Source organism: Stigmatopora argus, chromosome 6, assembly GCF_051989625.1.
Source record: "Stigmatopora argus isolate UIUO_Sarg chromosome 6, RoL_Sarg_1.0, whole genome shotgun sequence".
Lineage (NCBI taxonomy): Eukaryota > Metazoa > Chordata > Actinopteri > Syngnathiformes > Syngnathidae > Stigmatopora > Stigmatopora argus.
In genome coordinates, this window is record NC_135392.1 from 7,019,081 (window position 1) to 7,036,026 (window position 16,946).

A 16,946-nucleotide genomic window follows, 5' to 3' on the forward strand; every position below is an offset into this window, starting at 1 on the left:
CGACTTTTGAGTGTACTAATGTTGATTTTACCTCCATGTTGATGACCTGCGATTCCGTTTGCCGTCGATTACGGTTGTTGTTGGGTGACGGGGAGGGGGAAGAAGGCAACTCGTATGAAGATATGCGCCCTGTGTGCCAGTTGGTCCAGTAAATGCGGTTTGTCTTTATGTGCACATCCATGGCATCGATGCGCACATTGGCATCGCCCTGGAAGATTTGTTCATAGCGCCAGTTTGGCATCGAAGGGTCCAAGCCACGGATCTCGTTGTCATCAGCAATGTAAAGCACTTGTTTCTGAGCTGTGGACAAAATGAACATAGCAGAAAATGAAAAACTGCATACTATAGGAGGATCTTTTATCATGTCAATGTTGATATTTCCAGCATTGCATCATGGTAGTGTGTGGGAAGCATCTTTATATTTTACATGGAGTTCGATGGTTTGCATGCTGGGAGGAGGATTTAGTGAGGCAATTGTACGCCCTTTGGGGGTCTGATAAAAAGTTTTTGGAAATAGAAAACTGAAAAACTAAACAAATAGCAGTGGGAGATAAGATTAAACCTGATGATCTGTCAGATTAGCATTTTAACATAAATAGAAATATTCAATTTATCTGTATTTTAACATGGAAAGAGGTGGCAACCACAAAATGTTATTAAATGAAGCCTGTTTAATGCTGCATGGTGTTTTAGCAAAAGCGAATCCATAAGTTAAGTATGAAATATACATTTAGTATAAATGAAATTATTAAAACTATTGTAAAAGGCTTTGCCCAACATTTGCAGATGCGTCAAAAATATTTGCCTAAAAGGGAATAACTGAACAGTTTTTATTTTCATTCGCTGTAGGTGGGAAATGTAATGTCCAGGTTCTCACATACTTTTTCCTCATACTCTGCCAAGAGAAAAGGCTAAAAATATATTAGCATTGTACTCACTGTCAGCTTTGCAAGTATCATTGATTCTTGTAAAGTACTTGTGGCAGCTGCACTTGTATGATCCCTTTGTGTTGTTGCAAATGTGGGAACACACTCCAAACTCTCTGCACTCGTTCTTATCTGCCAAAAAAGTAAGCCACAAAATAAAATTTGCTGCACATTCTTACCGGAGCTTTACACAAGAGCTGAGTTGACAAAAACCATACCTTCGCATCTGTTATGTACATAAGGCAGGAAGCCTGGTTTGCAGGAGCAAAAAGAGCTTGTAGCATTGACCACACAGTGAGCTTCATCGCCATCACCACACACTGTCCGATTATTGCGGCAGTCATTCAACACTGTGTCTGTAAGGCATCATTTTCACAGTTAGAACCGGATAGAACGGCTTCTAGTGCCGGCTTTGCCACTTTCCTACCTTTCTTGTTGCAGTTGATTTCATCAGAGCCGTAATCCTCGCAGTCGTTGAAGAAGTTGCACCTCAGGACAGAGCTGATGCAGCGGCCATTAGCGCAGTGGAATTCATCTTTTTGGCAGACAGGCGTAGGCGGAGGGAGCTCTGAAGTACAACGTTGACAAGATGTTCAAAAGAGATGTTCCAAAATCATTATTTGCTTTTTTTTTATCCTATCCATTCATTCATTTTCTGAACTGCTTATCCTCATAAGTGTCAATCAAGTCATTCTCAGAAATTCTGTTCAAATACAAGGGAACCAAAAGTAAATGTCTGATGTGATAAAAGAGATATTGTATACAGTGAACATCAGCAGATTTTTAAGAAATGGTTTTTCCATGGGCTTTTATTGTACAAATTAAGAGTTGCATGCATTTTGTGGTAGGCAGTACTAGTGTCAAGTGGAAATTATGCAGTTAATGTCACCGCCAGAGTTGACTGAGAAAGTCCCTAATTTACTCTACAAATAGTAATAAACACAGGGTTGTCAACCGTCCCATGAAAAACTGAATCATAAGGGATACACTTTGTTTCAAGTCATGTAAAAACCATAAGGCCGGGTGCAAATGAATACTTTCAGCATGCTATAAGTAGTTGAAATGTGCTTGAATGCATGTGGGGGCATAGAAACCCTATCTACTTTGGGAGTGGTAATCAATCCAACTTTAAATAACAACTCACGGCAGTGGAGTTCATCACTGTTGTCCCCACAATTGTTGATCCCATCACAGCGTTTTGAGATTGGCAGACAGACGCGGTCATTATGACAGCGGAATTGTCTTGTGGGCGGACATTGGAATTTAACTGAGAGAGAGACAAAGAGAGTGCAGCTCTGAGGACGAGACGTTGCTATTTGCAAACGGTCCGCAGGATCGCTGTCAATGTGTTTAGCTTACCACATTCCTCTGGCTTCTCGTCAGAATTGTCTCCACAGTCGTCTTCGCCATCGCATCTCCAGCCAAGTGGTTTACATAAAGTGTTGTGGCACTGGAACTCATCCAGGGGGCAGTGCCGACCCACTGAAATAGGAATATGCTTATGTCTTTGGCTATTATGCTTGGCAATATCAGTGAGATCACCAGGTGAGACATAGAAAATGATTCAATTTAATTGAAGCACAAATTATTCATTGGGTGATTTATATTTGTTCAAGTGTCTGCGCAAGCGAGACATTCACAGGCAAGTGGTAAATATTTTTCCACTAGTAAGATATAATTAAGGCATAAATCCACATTTTGTCATATTTTGATGTTGTGCAGTGACATTGTTTTCTCATTTGAAAGAATACGAGTCTTAGGTAATCCCTCTTCTCCATGCAAAATGAATTCTGACCTTTAAATAGATCTCCGAAGGACTTTAAAAAATGACTTCAGCAGTTCCTTTTCCACTGCAACTTCCTGTAATAAATTTTGTTGTCCTCGTCTTCCAAGTCATTCCCAGCAACCTTCTCCCAAGGCATACCTCAAGTGCATCAATCATCAACTTCTTATAACCCCTCTTCCATCTGTCTTGTTTTCTTTTTCTTCTTTTCTTTTTTCTTCTTCATAGCATCCATGTTTAAACAAGTTAAGAGCCCCAACTAACCAATAATAATTCTTTGGGTAATACATCACTGGTTGTGTATGTATGTAGCTTTAGTGCATGCTGTTTTAATGCTAACTTCTTTCTGGATTCTTCCATCTATTGATAGATGCGATCAATCTCTTTCCAGCCTTCCATGCTTCAATCCACTTCTGAGATTTATAATGTCTGCAGCATGACTGTTCAGATAACGCTCTCCAAAACCTTTTTAAGGTCTGCCAACCATTTATATATGAAGTCAATTGTTATTTTTGATGATATTGATCTCAATCTCCCTGCCTGTCCAGAATCCAAATCTTTTACTTTCCCGAGGTTTTCCTGATAGAACATATGATTAAGGAGCTTTGTCGATACTTTTGAAAGTATCTTAGGGCATGAACTATATGACTTGTTTTTTCCATGATTTGCACATCTATAATGAATTGCAATTGACTTTTTGGTGCTGTTGTCAATAGCATTTGCGCAAAGTCGTATGGACGCTCACATGGCTCAATAAATATTGGGAAACACTGACTGGTCTATTCATTCAGAAAATGATGATCTCACCACCACTGTCACATTGTTCTTCATCGCTACCATCCATACAGTCAGGGTCAGCATCGCAGCGCCAGCGGATAGGGATGCAGTGTCCATTTTTGCATTGAAACTGATCACTGTCACACTTCACTTCACAGCCATTCTGGACCAAAACAAAAACAATGCTTTCCATTAGTGTTTTCAATTTTCCAGCATTCAAGTGAAAAATTGCAGAGCAATACCTCATCTGAGCCATCAGCACAGTCGTGGTCACCGTCACATTTCCAGCGGCCGGCAATGCAGCGGCCATTTGTGCAGGCAAACTCGCTTTCTGAACACTGGCGAGGAACTGAATGGAGAGAATTGTCCGTTTAACGGGTTGAGAGAAGCAAAACGGGAAGAAAAGGGGGAGGGGGGATAAAAAAAGGAGAGAAGGCATTACAACAGATGAAAAAAATGGTCGGTTGTCTGTTGCAAGTCAGGCGGATAAAAAAAAAAGAGGTTTATAGATTTTTTTTATCAGGGATGACTCATGGGGAGCTGAAGTAGGGATGGAAAGCATACAGTATACTATAGTATAGGATAGAAAATTCCAGGGGTCTGCAGTATAGGATTCAAAGGGGCAGAGAGGACAAGGATCAAGTACATAGCTGAGGTTCTTGAGCTGAAACCATGAAAACACCTACCTCTGGCTCACGGCAACAGTCCAGTGTGAAATACAAAATAGACATGAGATGAGATGAGTTGTGTAATGACCACAAGGCTACGCAAATGGAATCTTGCGGTTCAGTTAGTCTAACAGCAAAACGTTGATATGTGAGACATAGCTAACACTGGATACGTGCCAAAACTAATAAGTTCCATTAGAATGGCTGAATTCAAAGTACAAGAGTACTACATGCAGGGCTTCTTTGGGTCAGTCCCAATACACAAATGTTCTTGTTCATAAGGCTAGTTGACTTTTTTATGCCGGTTATGTTATCTAACAAGAGAGGTCTCAGGTTTTGTGGATGCGCCCAATGTTGTATTTAAAGAGTAAAATACAACGTAAAAACCCACCACACTTGTCTTCATCGGAGTTGTCCCCACAGTCATTGTCGTAGTCACATTGCCAGCGTCCAGGCACACAACGGTTGTTCTTACACCGGAACTGATATGGCTCGCACGTGCGTTCATCTAACAATTGATGCAATATATTAGATTTTTGATATTTCCCACAGCAAGGGACATTTTCATAAAACAGTCAACATACCACACTCCTCTTTGGGTTCATCTGAAGCATCTCCGCAGTCATCCTCCCCATCGCATTTCCAGCGTGCTGGGATGCAGCGGCCCGAGTCCTTGCAGCGGAACTCATCCACGCCACATGTCATTTGAGCTGCAGCACATACGACATTGCGGGTGAGGGACTGAAAGTTCACATGTTTTCAAACAGCGGTCTCATTATGCAGAGACAGGTGTGTTGCTTCAATTTGACCTTAGAAACTTCAATGATGCTATATTTTTACCACTAAATTATGTCTTATTTGCAAAACACAAACAGTATGGAACCATGGTTCATATGTAAAAAATAGATATATAATGAGCTATATCATTTTTATATCTAATTAAAGATTTTTTTAAACCCTTCAGGGACAACGTTTACTACAGTGGATTGCAACTCAAAAGTTGAGCTTTAACCCTTTATAACACAAGTAACTATTTTTGGTCATTTAAAAATCCTTAATAATAGCAAATATTATTCATATATCTGTATATATATTAAATTATTAAACATGATTGTATTTATATTTTGCAGTATTAATAAATACATTTTTAAATTAAAAGAATGTTAATAAAAACTAAACACATAGCATCGAAATGAATTATGAACAGAAATACCCAGAATTTTTCACAGTATTCAAATCATTGCATTCCATTGATAGCAATAGATGTCCAAATCATTTTAACCAGGAAGATCGGCCGTGAATGCTCATGAAGAAGGTTGAGAAAAAAAAACTCTACATGAAAGGATTAAATAAAATGCAAATACACACTACTTTTTGTAAAAAAAAAAATGCATGCATATTTGCACAACGACTTACTGCAGTTGGCAGGTTCATCAGAACCATCCACACAGTCATTGTCCCGGTCGCACACCCACACTCGTGGGATACAGCGCTTTGTGACAGCACACTGGAACTGGTTTGGGGCGCATGTCACCTCAGCTATAAAGAAGACAGATGTCAATCTTACAAACAAAGACGAAATAGTTTCTAGGTGCTGTTTCAATAATGTGTAAAATAATTCAGTCATTAAACAAATCAGTGTAAGGTACATATACTGTCCATTACATAATAATTGTGGTACTAGTAATACTTACGACAATCTTTTTCATCCTCTCCCTCTCCACAGTTGTCCTGTCCATTGCAACGGAAGATGCCCGGGATGCAACGACTGGGGTGGGTGCATTTAAATTGACTGGGCAGGCACACGTGGATATCTGCAAGTGGTTCACAGAGGCTTACTACTCGTATAGGCTTGACACAAACAAAGAAGAAACTCCTACTTCTCAGCTTTTGTCTAAACATACCACAATTAGCTTCATCTGAATTATCTTGGCAGTCATTGTCCCCATCGCAGATGTAGGCAGGATTTGTACAGATTCCTGTACCGCATTGGAACTGACCTGGTCTGCACTTAAATTCAGCTGTAGCGACAAAACAAAGAGATATTATTGCACCGAGGCGTAACGGGAGATGAGAGCTGGGAAGCACTCTTCACTCACGGCAATCGGCGGGCTCATCTGAACGGTCCCCGCAGTCATCTTCGGTGTCACACTTCCACCAGAATGGAATACACTTGTCATTTTTGCAAACAAACTGAAGAATCAGAATAGGGAATGACTCATTTAGAGACGTGATAATGCACACATTACATTTCTAAAAATTTGCCACAGGGTTAACAAACATCACTTTAAATTTAATTCAAATAACCATCCCAAATAACCTTTAATTCTTGAATATTGTATGCCCCTTGTCATTGGTAAGATAGAGCTTTTCCTATTCCTTTGGATGTGACAATATATAGATATGGTGATATATGATACTTTGCAACCCTATAGGTTATCAATGATTATTATCGTGAGCTAAACTAGAGGTTCCTATTCAATATAAAGTTCCCAAATAACACAACCTTCAGCCAGTCAACTTAGCATTTTTATGTAACGCACCTGGCTCGCAGTGCAGTTAGACAAACATTGTTTGCCATCTGCTGCCAAATAAAAATTAGTCGGGCAGGCACATTTGTAGCCCCCTCCTGGTGAGAGTAGACACAGGTTACTGCAACCACCGTTGTCAGTCTGGCATGGGTGTCCTTCCACTGCAGAATGAGATGAGAGAAAATTAGACATTCCACTGAAAATCAAATGCATAAATCCATATGAAAGATGATTGGCCAATACCATCTGGCTGACGGTATGGATGGAAAATATGGACGTCCATTGGTCTGTGCAAAGTGCTAATTAGCAAAGTCTTATTGATTCCCAGAGTCTTATGAGCTCTGTTGATGGACTTGGTCTCCCAGTCTGTCCAGTAGATGTACTCTTCAAATAGAGTCATCGCAAAGATGTGGGGGATATCCTCGGTCAGAACTAATGGGTGTAATGGAAGTACACAAACACATGGGTAGTATTATCTAGCAAGAAAAAACTCAAACCACATTCTACATGGCTGTGTGTGTGTGGGCTTTACCCGTGTGTCTGTTGGTTCCATCTAAACTTGCAAAGGCGATGTAATCCTCTCGGGCATCGGCCCAGTAGATGCGGTCAGTCACAAAGTCCAGAGTGAGACCGTTGGGCCAGGTGATTTTATCCTCCACAATGACAGTTCGATTAGTGCCATCCATCCCAATTCTCCCGATGTGAGGGGTGTCACCCCAATCTGACCAGTACAAGTACCTTACAAGAAAACAGGGCACATTAGGATTGGACCTGGACACCAACCCCAAATTCAAAAGAAATGAGGCAGATTTGCTAGCCGCTTCGCAAAGTGCAGTCATCACATTAAATATAAAATACATATGAAATTAGTAATACATTTTTTTAATTTAGAAATGCTCCTACCCATAGCGTACATCCACAGCCACAGCCCTTGGTTCTCTCAAACCATTGTTAACCAGAACTGTGCGGTATGCTCCGTTCAGCTTTGACACCTCAATCGTGTCCCGCCCTTTATCGCACCAGTACAGATTTCCTCCTACCCAGTCCACGGCAAGCCCGTCTGGGTTGCTGAGTGATGTGCGATGGAGGACCTGTCAGTTAAAAAACAAACAAACAAAAAAGACAGTAAATACTGTGATCTTTTAAAAACACGATATAACTCATGGGCTTGTAGTGCAAAGCTTGTCCACATGGTATAGATATATATTGTATTGACCTGAACGTCACTTCCATTGATGAGCATGCGCCGGATCATGCTGCCCTGTGTCGTCACATCGGTCCAATAAATCATCTGCTGCCGATAGTCAAAGTCCAAAGCCACCGCATTGTTCAATCCCTGTTGTGGTAAATATATTAGTTTGAACCGGTGGGGAAATCTCAGCAGAAGCACACTGAAAATGATACCAAAGTGGAAGCTGTAGAGCTCACCTGTTTGAGGAGAGTGTAGTTGGAGCCATCCAAGTTGAGTTTGCGTAGGTAATAGCGATTGGCAAAGATCAGGAAGGGTTCCTCATCTACATAAAGAGGAAATTGTAACACACTATCCATGTATTCAGTACAAAACTTAAGCGTTCTTTCACTGGATAGCAGAAAGTACATTAACCTAACTGCCATTCATACTTGCAATGGAATAATGTCAAACAAAACAGGGCCATTTCACCGAGTAAGTCAATTTGGGAGTAATTTAGGCATGATCCTCAATTCGACTTTTGGCATGATTTTTCACTTGTAAAATAAGCATTGATTGAGAACTGGATGGTTAACTCATGGTACAATACAAATAATTATGGTGTAAATGTGTCTACTGGATGTATGTTAATTCTGAGAGTGCTTGGACGTCTGTTTAACGTAGAGAAAGGTTTGTTGGAAATTGACAAATACATGGCTATCTCTTACCAGATGTAGATTTGCATATGGTGGGGTTTTCTGGGCTAAGTTGGAAACCCTCAACACACAGACAACGGAAGCTGCCATGTGTGTTGATGCAATGTTGGGTGCAGGGATAAGTGGTCAAACACTCGTTCACATCAACACACGTCTTCCTGTCATCTTTCAGACGGAATCCAGGGTGGCATCTACACTGCGTGGTGACCGAGCAAAAAGAAGATAAATCCAAAGTACATGTGGTTAGGGGTGCTTTAATTCATTTTGGGGACATTCCCTTACCTTGAAGCCTATCTTCAGGTCCTCACAAAGCTGAGAGCAGCCACTCAATTTTGTATTGTGACACTCATTAATAAAGCAGTTGAGCTCATCTGAGCCATCGCCGCAGTCATCCTTATGGTCACAGAGTAGTGTTTCGTTGATGCAATTGCCATTTTTGCATGAGTACGCTGTGTCATTACATTTTTTCTCTGTTGCACACAAAAATCACAGAATAAAGAAGCTTTTCACTATTACATCTCACAAACATGATCATTTATAAGAACTATCTGAAGGAAAGTTTAGAGCTGGATATTTTGGATTGCTTTGAGAAAACAAGCCAGGAAATTATATAGTCAAGAAATTGAAAAGTAACAGTGGTAAAATATGTTACTTTAAATGTTTCACAAAGTAAAATTGCACTTTGAAGAACATCCTTAAAGTTCCCTACCTCAGCCAAGTTTTACATAATGTATTTGCATACCGCCGATGACTTTTTTAAAAAAAATTATCATGAAAAATATGTGAATCAATCAAGCAACAGGTTTCCCTATAATTTTGAGATTGCAACATTAAAAATGTGCCTGATTATAGTGAGGTAATCCTATGTATAAATACATACACACTTTAAAGCAAGGGTGTCAGACTCGGGTTGGTTCGTGGACCACTTTAACGTCAACTTGATTTCACGTTGGCCGGACCATTTTAGATATAATATTTAGATTTTTTAATATAAATTGATTAAAAGAAATGGATTAAAAGGCCTGAATATTCAGTTTTGTATAGATCTAAAACAATGTTTATTTTAGCTTTTTTAATATTTTTATATTTTACAAAATGATTTTTGAACTAAAAACACAGGAAAAAATGATTTAAAAAATTACAATTATTGATTTAAAAGGGGGAAAATCAGGAAATTTAATATACATCTATACTCTTCATTTTAATTTGATCCTAAAACAGAAAGTCGGCACTCATGATTTACTTTCCCAGGCCACACAAAATGATGCAGTGGGCCAGATTTGGCCCCCGGGCCGCCACTTTGACACATGTGCTTTAAAGGAAACAGCTTGCATTGGGGGGCGGGGTTAATTTAGTTCATGATGATGATGAACTATGATCTTAACTAATTGTTCTTAGTGTATTGAACTTTGAAACACTTCCCAAATAAAAATGAACTTCCCAACACCAATGCACAGTTCAAAGGCATAAATTGGACGTGGCAGGTAATTTTTTTGTGTGTATTCATCATGGTACACATATTATGCAGGTATGTATTGGATAGTTGGCCATGGTTATCATGTCTACCACAATACACACTTTACATTCGTGTAAATAAGGTGACCCATACCTGGGCCGAGGCACCGTGGATTTTTAGGGGCTTCATCTGAGTGGTCATGGCAGTCAAAGTCTCCATCACATTCCCATGAGCTTTGAATAAGGCAACGTCCATTGGCACAGCGGAACTCACTGGGTCTACAGGTTTGGTATTCTATGGTGAAATAGAAAGGTGAGTTTATCTGTGAAAATAACCCACTTGTTTGTTAGCTATGGTCCACTTACCGCACTCTTGCGACTCATCTGAGCCATCGCTGCAGTCGATGTCATGGTCACACACAAAGTGCTTGGGAATACACTGACGGTTTTGGCACATAAATTCACCGTTGCTACAGGTGTCGTTAAAGACTAGGACACGTACAATAAATACCAGGTCAGTGACTCAATGAATATGTTGTCATGTCATGCCATTGTAGTTTATCCAAGCACAGTCAACATTTGAACTTACCGCATCCAGCTTTGACACTCTCATCAGCCCCGTCAGGACAGTCTTTATCTCCATCACACTTCCATCTCTGAGGGATACACATGTGGGAACCGGGACACTGGAATGCTTCAGGACTGCATGTTTTAGTTTCTGTCAATGAGAGGGAAGTCTAAGAAAAGAGTGGTTCTGGACTTGCTTCATGCATAAAGTGCACTGAGATACTGCTGTGAGGTAAGGGGGAGAAAAATGTCTATCATGAAATGGGGTTGTTGATATCACTATAGCAAAAAGCTATGATCATTTTAATTTAATATAGTTGAATTACTTGGTGAAAAATATAAAACAATTCTGACCCCAACACACATACACACACACAAATGTGGAATACATCAAGTGGTGCTGTAACATAAAACAATTCACTAATTAAATGTAAAGGTTTTTAATTATCTACTAATGCTTGTGAGCAGTTTAAACATTTGATATGCAATTTCCAATCTGCCTAATATGATTATACAATTAATTAATGCAAGGTTGTCTTAGTTCTGTTTGGATTACATGTCTTGCTTTGCAATACATAACGCTGCTATTTCCAATTTAATTCGAAGCATCCCCACGTAACATGAGCAGAAATAGCCTGTTTCCCAAATGCATCGCATCCACATGTGTAGTTATTCATAATTAAACACTGCATGTATTAGTAGCAAATTCATTCACTAATACAGTGGTAGTCACCCTATGTTCACCCATCTCTTCATTTAATTGTGAGTCATTGTTTTCATTCTGTACCAAGAGTTAATAATCCATTCTTGGTGGTATAGTGGTTGATTCGCTTGCTTTTGAAGCAAGCAATCTGGGGTCAATTCCCACCTAATTCTGGAGTGCATGGCTTAACGTCTACCTATTCCAATCATAGTAAATCTTATTGCACTGTGATGGCATTGGGAATATCCCTCATAACTCAGTTGCCTGAAAAGAGAAATTGGTGGTAAAATTGAATGAATGGTGTTAAGAGGACTATGCCAGTTTTGTTAGGGTGGGGATATCTAGAAGCCGTTGAATGGTACTACCGCGACATAAAGACGTCCTTGCTGTATGCCTTGAAAATATCAGTAGTGTGCATTAATGTGAATTATGTTAAGTGACCTCAATATGTTTTTGCTTTTCCATCGTCAGATCGTCGTATGAGGAATGAATTTTCACTCACTGCATTTGCTGTCCTCATCGCTGCTGTCGCCACAGTCGTCCGCTCCGTCACACACCCACGAAATAGGAATGCAGCGGTGGTTCCCACACTCAAACTGTGAGGCTGAACAGACTTTATCTGAAAGACACAAACAAGGCATATGAAGCACGCATAACAGCGTTATGTCGTTCAACTTGCAAGACTGCGCACGCCTACTTACCACAGTGAGCCTCATCTGCACCGTTCTCGCAGTCGTGCTCTTTGTCACAAGTCCAGCTCATCGGGATGCAACGTCCACTGGGGCAGGCAAAGAAAGGTGCCGGACACTTGTTTTTTTCACTCCCTAGAAGAGAATAAAGACAGTAAATTTAATAAGAAGCACTCTGCATTGAAGACAATGAATTGCCATTTCTATTCAAGCAAATGCTTTTTTGTTTCCTGTTTGGAACAAATTAACATTGGGCATCAGGCTCAGGTGAAAAACGACCTTTCATAGACTAACACTTCCATTCTGGGAAAATCAATGTGGACTGCAGAACCTGGGCAATTTCTTTCATCAGAAAAGTCTCCACAGTCGTTAGCCCCGTCACATTGCCATGCGGGGTCGTAGCAAAGGGTGGTGAACTCGCATTTCTGAAATGTCACTCCCTTCACTCCCAGTCGGAAGTAACTGGAACAGTCAGTGGCGGCTTAAAAAAAATAAAAATAACACCACATAAACGTTGGCATTTAAATTTCCTTTTTACTTATTTATATAAACTTTTATTAAACATCAGCCTTTGAATTGGAACTTACTGCAGTTCATTTCATCACTGGCATCCTCACAGTCAACTTTTTGGTCACACTTGCTGGAGTTTGTGATGCAACTTCCATCTCTGCACTGGAACTGTTCAGCTGAGCACAGTGTGGCTGACAAGTACAAACATGTCAAATCAGTCTGTGCATAAATACATAACACCTCTTCATTTTTAAAACAAGACATCAGTGACTTATTAGTGAATCTGACTGTACAACATTAGTCATTACTGTTAGTAATACAGTCGTGCGACTCATACACATTTACAAAAACACGTGTCTTGTGAACTGACTAAGGTGATAAATGAGATTTGATTGATTTACTATTGCAGAAGAGCTCATCTGAATTGTCTCCACAGTCATCCTGTCCATTACACCAAGAGTGATGCCCCACACAACGGCCATTCACGCAACGCCTGAAGCTCTTCTTGCATACACGATTGCCTGGAACACAATTTGGTAGATGATATATAGCAGGACAAATAAAACAAATATATTAGGTTTAGCACCTCATTGAGAGGTTAAATGTTTCTTCTCACCACAATATGATTGCTTCTCATCAGACTTGTCTTTGCAGTGGGCCATTCCATCACAAGTCAAAGTGTAATTCACACAATCTCCATTTCCACACTCAAACTCATCAATGGGATTGCATGTGGTGTTCAGAGCTGGGGAGAAAAAAATTGTGTTTATTATTTAATTGTTCATACTCCAAATGCACAAAGCCGATACACTAATTTACAATTAATAATTTCTGAGTTTCACTTCTTGAATTGACATTCTGCAAAAAGACCTGTAAAGTTACAAGATTTAATCCAACATTTCAGGCACCCCTTTCAATACAACACTTTGCAGCACTGTACCTATGCAAGTATTGTCCTCCAAAAGCTTTCTGTCACCACGACAACTGCAATTCACCCTCCCTTCGGAAGTCAGCAGACACAGGTCCTGGCATCCTCCATTGTTAACACGACAGAGAGAGAACTCACCTTGTACAAAGGGTAGGTATCATGTTAGGAAGGTTATACGTACATCACAAATCTGCACATTTCAACACACCGTCTCAATGATTCAAAAGCTCAATCTAAATAGTGAGCATACAATTTCTTATACTTTATCAGTTGTTTTGTAATTGTTTCTTCATTTTATCTAGTGGCAAATGCTGCTAAATGAAAACACATGCAGCAGGAAGTGAAGCTAATCTTCAAGGACTTAGTCAAAACTACTTCACCCGGGAATGATCGACGGTCAATCACAGTGTGTTCGTGAATGGGATCTGGGAACTGAGCCAATGCCAGAAGTAAAACTTCACTAAGGCCAACTACTGCACATGGTGCTTACTTTTACAACCTTGCATATCTTTGGCAGCATTCCACTTAAGGGAGACTAAATTCAGATCACTAAAATAGACTAGCAAACATTGAAAAAAAGTTCTGTCACACTCTTACAAAAGAGAATAGCAGTGGCCCAAACGGAGGAAAAACTCACAGCTATTTGTGTCGTTGGCCACGGCGGCGATTCCCATTGGCTGCTGAGGTATATCTGCGCGCAGAACCTTCATGTCTCCTCCAGTGTATTTGTCTGCCCGTAGCACAGCTCTTCTCACCCAGTCGGTCCAAAAGATATAGTCGCCATATACGGCCAGACCGAATGGATGCACTGGTTCGTTCTTCAGTACCACCTGCAGGGGGAGCATAGCCATAGTACTCGTATTTTTTTCACATTCAGGAAATTCCAATCATGGGGAAGACAAACAAACACAGAGATGATAATATGCAATCACACTGCAGGATAAACATAGCCTTTGCCATTGTGTTCCAGCGTGCCGATCATAGTGTACAATGCACTCACATAACGTCTGCTGCCGTCGTACTCGCAGCGCTCTATCTTGTCCAGGGTGGCGTCAGAGAAGTAAAGCTTTTCAGCTCGGTGGTCAATGGCAAGGCCGTTGGGGGTTCGGATGTCAGTGCCAATGATAATAATCACATTGGAACCAGTGAGAGTGGCACGCATAATACTGGGGGACTGCTCATTCCAGTTGGTCCAGAACATCAAACTGCGTGGGGGAAAAATGGGAAAATAAATCACACGTAAATTGTGAAACAAGATTTTGTCACAGAAATGTATAACAACACAACCTCTGGCACTCGTCAAGAACAAAAGCTCTGGGGTGGTCATCTCCTGACATATTGACCACTGTGTGCCGGTCAACGGCACCCCAGCGGCTCTGATCCACAGTGTGACGAGTGATGGTTGAGGTGGTGTAGCTGGTCCAATACAGCATATCCCAGCCACGGTGGTATGCCAGACCCTCCACTGAGCCAACATCTACAAAAAAGAGCAACCATGGAGTGAGTAAATTGACTAAAAGAGCAACTAACCACAGGGGGTTTGCATTACAAGCAAGCTTCTCGTCCAATTCAACGAATGGCACTGTGATGAACGTTAACAAAATATACATTATTGCATATGTTAAAAACAGGAGTCTTTCATTTTTAATTTTAAACACTGTAATGCATCTGTGTTTTAAGTAGTACAGTGTTCCCCTACTAGGAGACCTGCTGTAAATTGAGAAAATCACCAACTTATTGTAAAAAAAAATGTTTAAGGGAGAACAGGCTCAGTTGTCACACGGGTTGGTTGTCCCACTTGCTATGACACAACCATACGAAGCCAGTGCTGCGCAATGTTGGTGCTGAAAGGATCAGAATTGAGCTAATGAGAAAATGAATGTTGGTCTTTACTTTTGTGTCACATCACAGAAGAGGCAATTATGTTTTTAAGATATATTTCAAAAAATTAATGCCCTCACCATTCTTTTTATGGGTTTTTAAACAGTATGTTCCTAGTTAGGAAAGTTTTACTATTAAAAAGTATGAACCTCTTTATCTGCTGTATGGGCAGAGCACTCTACCCCTTGTGAGGTAAGGACCGGTATGGGCACGTCTGATGTATGCCGGTATTTTGAAGAAAAATGAGAAATTAACTAGAAAAAAAGCAGCTGCATCTCTGCGTCGTTAGGTTAGAGGTTATCAACTCTAAATTATCTGTTCAGTGCTATTTAAAGCACATGCATCAGAGAACATTGCATGGCTGTTTTCCCACACATTTCCACATATAAACACTGCTGCAAATGAGAGATAGGATGAAGCTTAAATACAAATAATGGATAAAAGAAGGGTAGCATTTCAGCTCCATAACTTTGAGAGAAAGGCGACAGAGTGAAAGAGCCAGCTTCATAAACACTGTGTGACTCACAGGTTTTCTGCAAAAATTACCTCACTACAAAGGTCACAACAACGGTTACAAAGGTTCATATTATTTTTTTCTTGGAAAAAGCTCATCAAGAGAGGAGTGGAAAAAGCTCATCAAGAGAGGAGAGGCAAAAGTAGAATTATCTATCTAGCAACCTTGAAGTATGTTTGATGGAGGGACACAATGTCCTAATTGCCTACTTCATTTGCCGCCTGTCATATTAACCACAACAGCTAATAATCATCTTGCTGCTAATGAACCCAAACAGTGAGGGTCTATTGATTGAAACTGCCTTTCCGGGGCTGCTATCTTTAAACAGCAGTGGCCAGACGGTCAGGTTCACCACTATGTGAGACACTTGAAACTGAAGCTCAATATCTGCAGTGCAATAGCATGGACGTGAATCCACATTTGATCTCTGGACGAGTCACTAGAGAGCCCAGTGAATGCATTTCCACCCACTCTGAGCAAATCAATTATCCTACTATTTTCTCCTTTAAATTATGACTCTCCACTTCTTTCAGTTTTTGTCCAACTTTACAACGTCTTTTTGAGTCTATCCGTTTTTGCTACCGAAACCAAGATGGCGCCGTTCAAGTGGCAGCCGGTGGCGGTAGCTCCGTCCACTCTTGTTCGTTTTGTGTTTTTACTGCTTTTCTGTCTTAATGATTTGATTTGGTGATTCTTAACGATCCCATTGACTTTGATTTGCCTTGTACTTTGTGCTTTTGCTTTTGGTTTGTTGTTCTGTGGCCTTTGCGACTGTACTGTCTAACTTATAACTATGCCTTTTCTTGCTACTGTCACAATGAAATTTCCCGAATACGGGATGAATAAAGTTATCCAATCCAATCCACTTGGGGTTATCTTCACAATGAACCACACAAGGGTCTAGGGCATTTCTAGGTAATGTTGCCAACGACTATCTACACTGAAACTGTTAGTAAATGCAAACGTGCTACCAGGTGAGCGTTTGTTATCATCAGTCAATAATTACCCAGATTTTTTTTTTTATAGCAAACAGTAAGAGACTGTTTCTCAATATTTTTGCCATATACCGGAGTCTGATTAGTCAACGTGCACAAGTTAATGAGATACAAAAAGAAAAAAATATCTGCCTT

At 40.3% G+C, this 16,946-nt stretch overlaps 1 protein-coding gene across 2 annotated transcripts in view; it reads right to left on the minus strand.

The window, feature by feature from the left end:
* LOC144075259 (low-density lipoprotein receptor-related protein 1-like) overlaps nt 1-16,946 on the minus strand; it is an 88,942-nt gene that overhangs the window by 8,752 nt on the left and 63,244 nt on the right. For both annotated transcript variants that reach the window (XM_077602116.1, XM_077602117.1), the window contains exons 42-76: nt 14,709-14,898; nt 14,422-14,626; nt 14,059-14,251; nt 13,434-13,559; nt 13,110-13,238; nt 12,895-13,014; nt 12,571-12,684; nt 12,315-12,464; nt 11,996-12,118; nt 11,797-11,913; nt 10,614-10,742; nt 10,391-10,513; nt 10,179-10,319; nt 8,852-9,039; nt 8,582-8,765; nt 8,114-8,199; nt 7,902-8,021; nt 7,589-7,776; nt 7,218-7,423; nt 6,929-7,117; nt 6,698-6,846; nt 6,254-6,347; nt 6,059-6,175; nt 5,849-5,968; nt 5,571-5,693; nt 4,739-4,864; nt 4,546-4,662; nt 3,729-3,835; nt 3,517-3,649; nt 2,286-2,408; nt 2,071-2,193; nt 1,354-1,494; nt 1,145-1,282; nt 939-1,058; nt 32-300 (exon numbers count right to left, since the gene is read on the minus strand). In XM_077602116.1, coding sequence (XP_077458242.1) covers nt 32-300; nt 939-1,058; nt 1,145-1,282; nt 1,354-1,494; nt 2,071-2,193; nt 2,286-2,408; nt 3,517-3,649; nt 3,729-3,835; nt 4,546-4,662; nt 4,739-4,864; nt 5,571-5,693; nt 5,849-5,968; nt 6,059-6,175; nt 6,254-6,347; nt 6,698-6,846; nt 6,929-7,117; nt 7,218-7,423; nt 7,589-7,776; nt 7,902-8,021; nt 8,114-8,199; nt 8,582-8,765; nt 8,852-9,039; nt 10,179-10,319; nt 10,391-10,513; nt 10,614-10,742; nt 11,797-11,913; nt 11,996-12,118; nt 12,315-12,464; nt 12,571-12,684; nt 12,895-13,014; nt 13,110-13,238; nt 13,434-13,559; nt 14,059-14,251; nt 14,422-14,626; nt 14,709-14,898 — 5,021 coding nt within the window. The remainder of the gene's footprint in view (nt 1-31; nt 301-938; nt 1,059-1,144; nt 1,283-1,353; nt 1,495-2,070; nt 2,194-2,285; nt 2,409-3,516; nt 3,650-3,728; nt 3,836-4,545; nt 4,663-4,738; nt 4,865-5,570; nt 5,694-5,848; nt 5,969-6,058; nt 6,176-6,253; nt 6,348-6,697; nt 6,847-6,928; nt 7,118-7,217; nt 7,424-7,588; nt 7,777-7,901; nt 8,022-8,113; nt 8,200-8,581; nt 8,766-8,851; nt 9,040-10,178; nt 10,320-10,390; nt 10,514-10,613; nt 10,743-11,796; nt 11,914-11,995; nt 12,119-12,314; nt 12,465-12,570; nt 12,685-12,894; nt 13,015-13,109; nt 13,239-13,433; nt 13,560-14,058; nt 14,252-14,421; nt 14,627-14,708; nt 14,899-16,946) is intronic.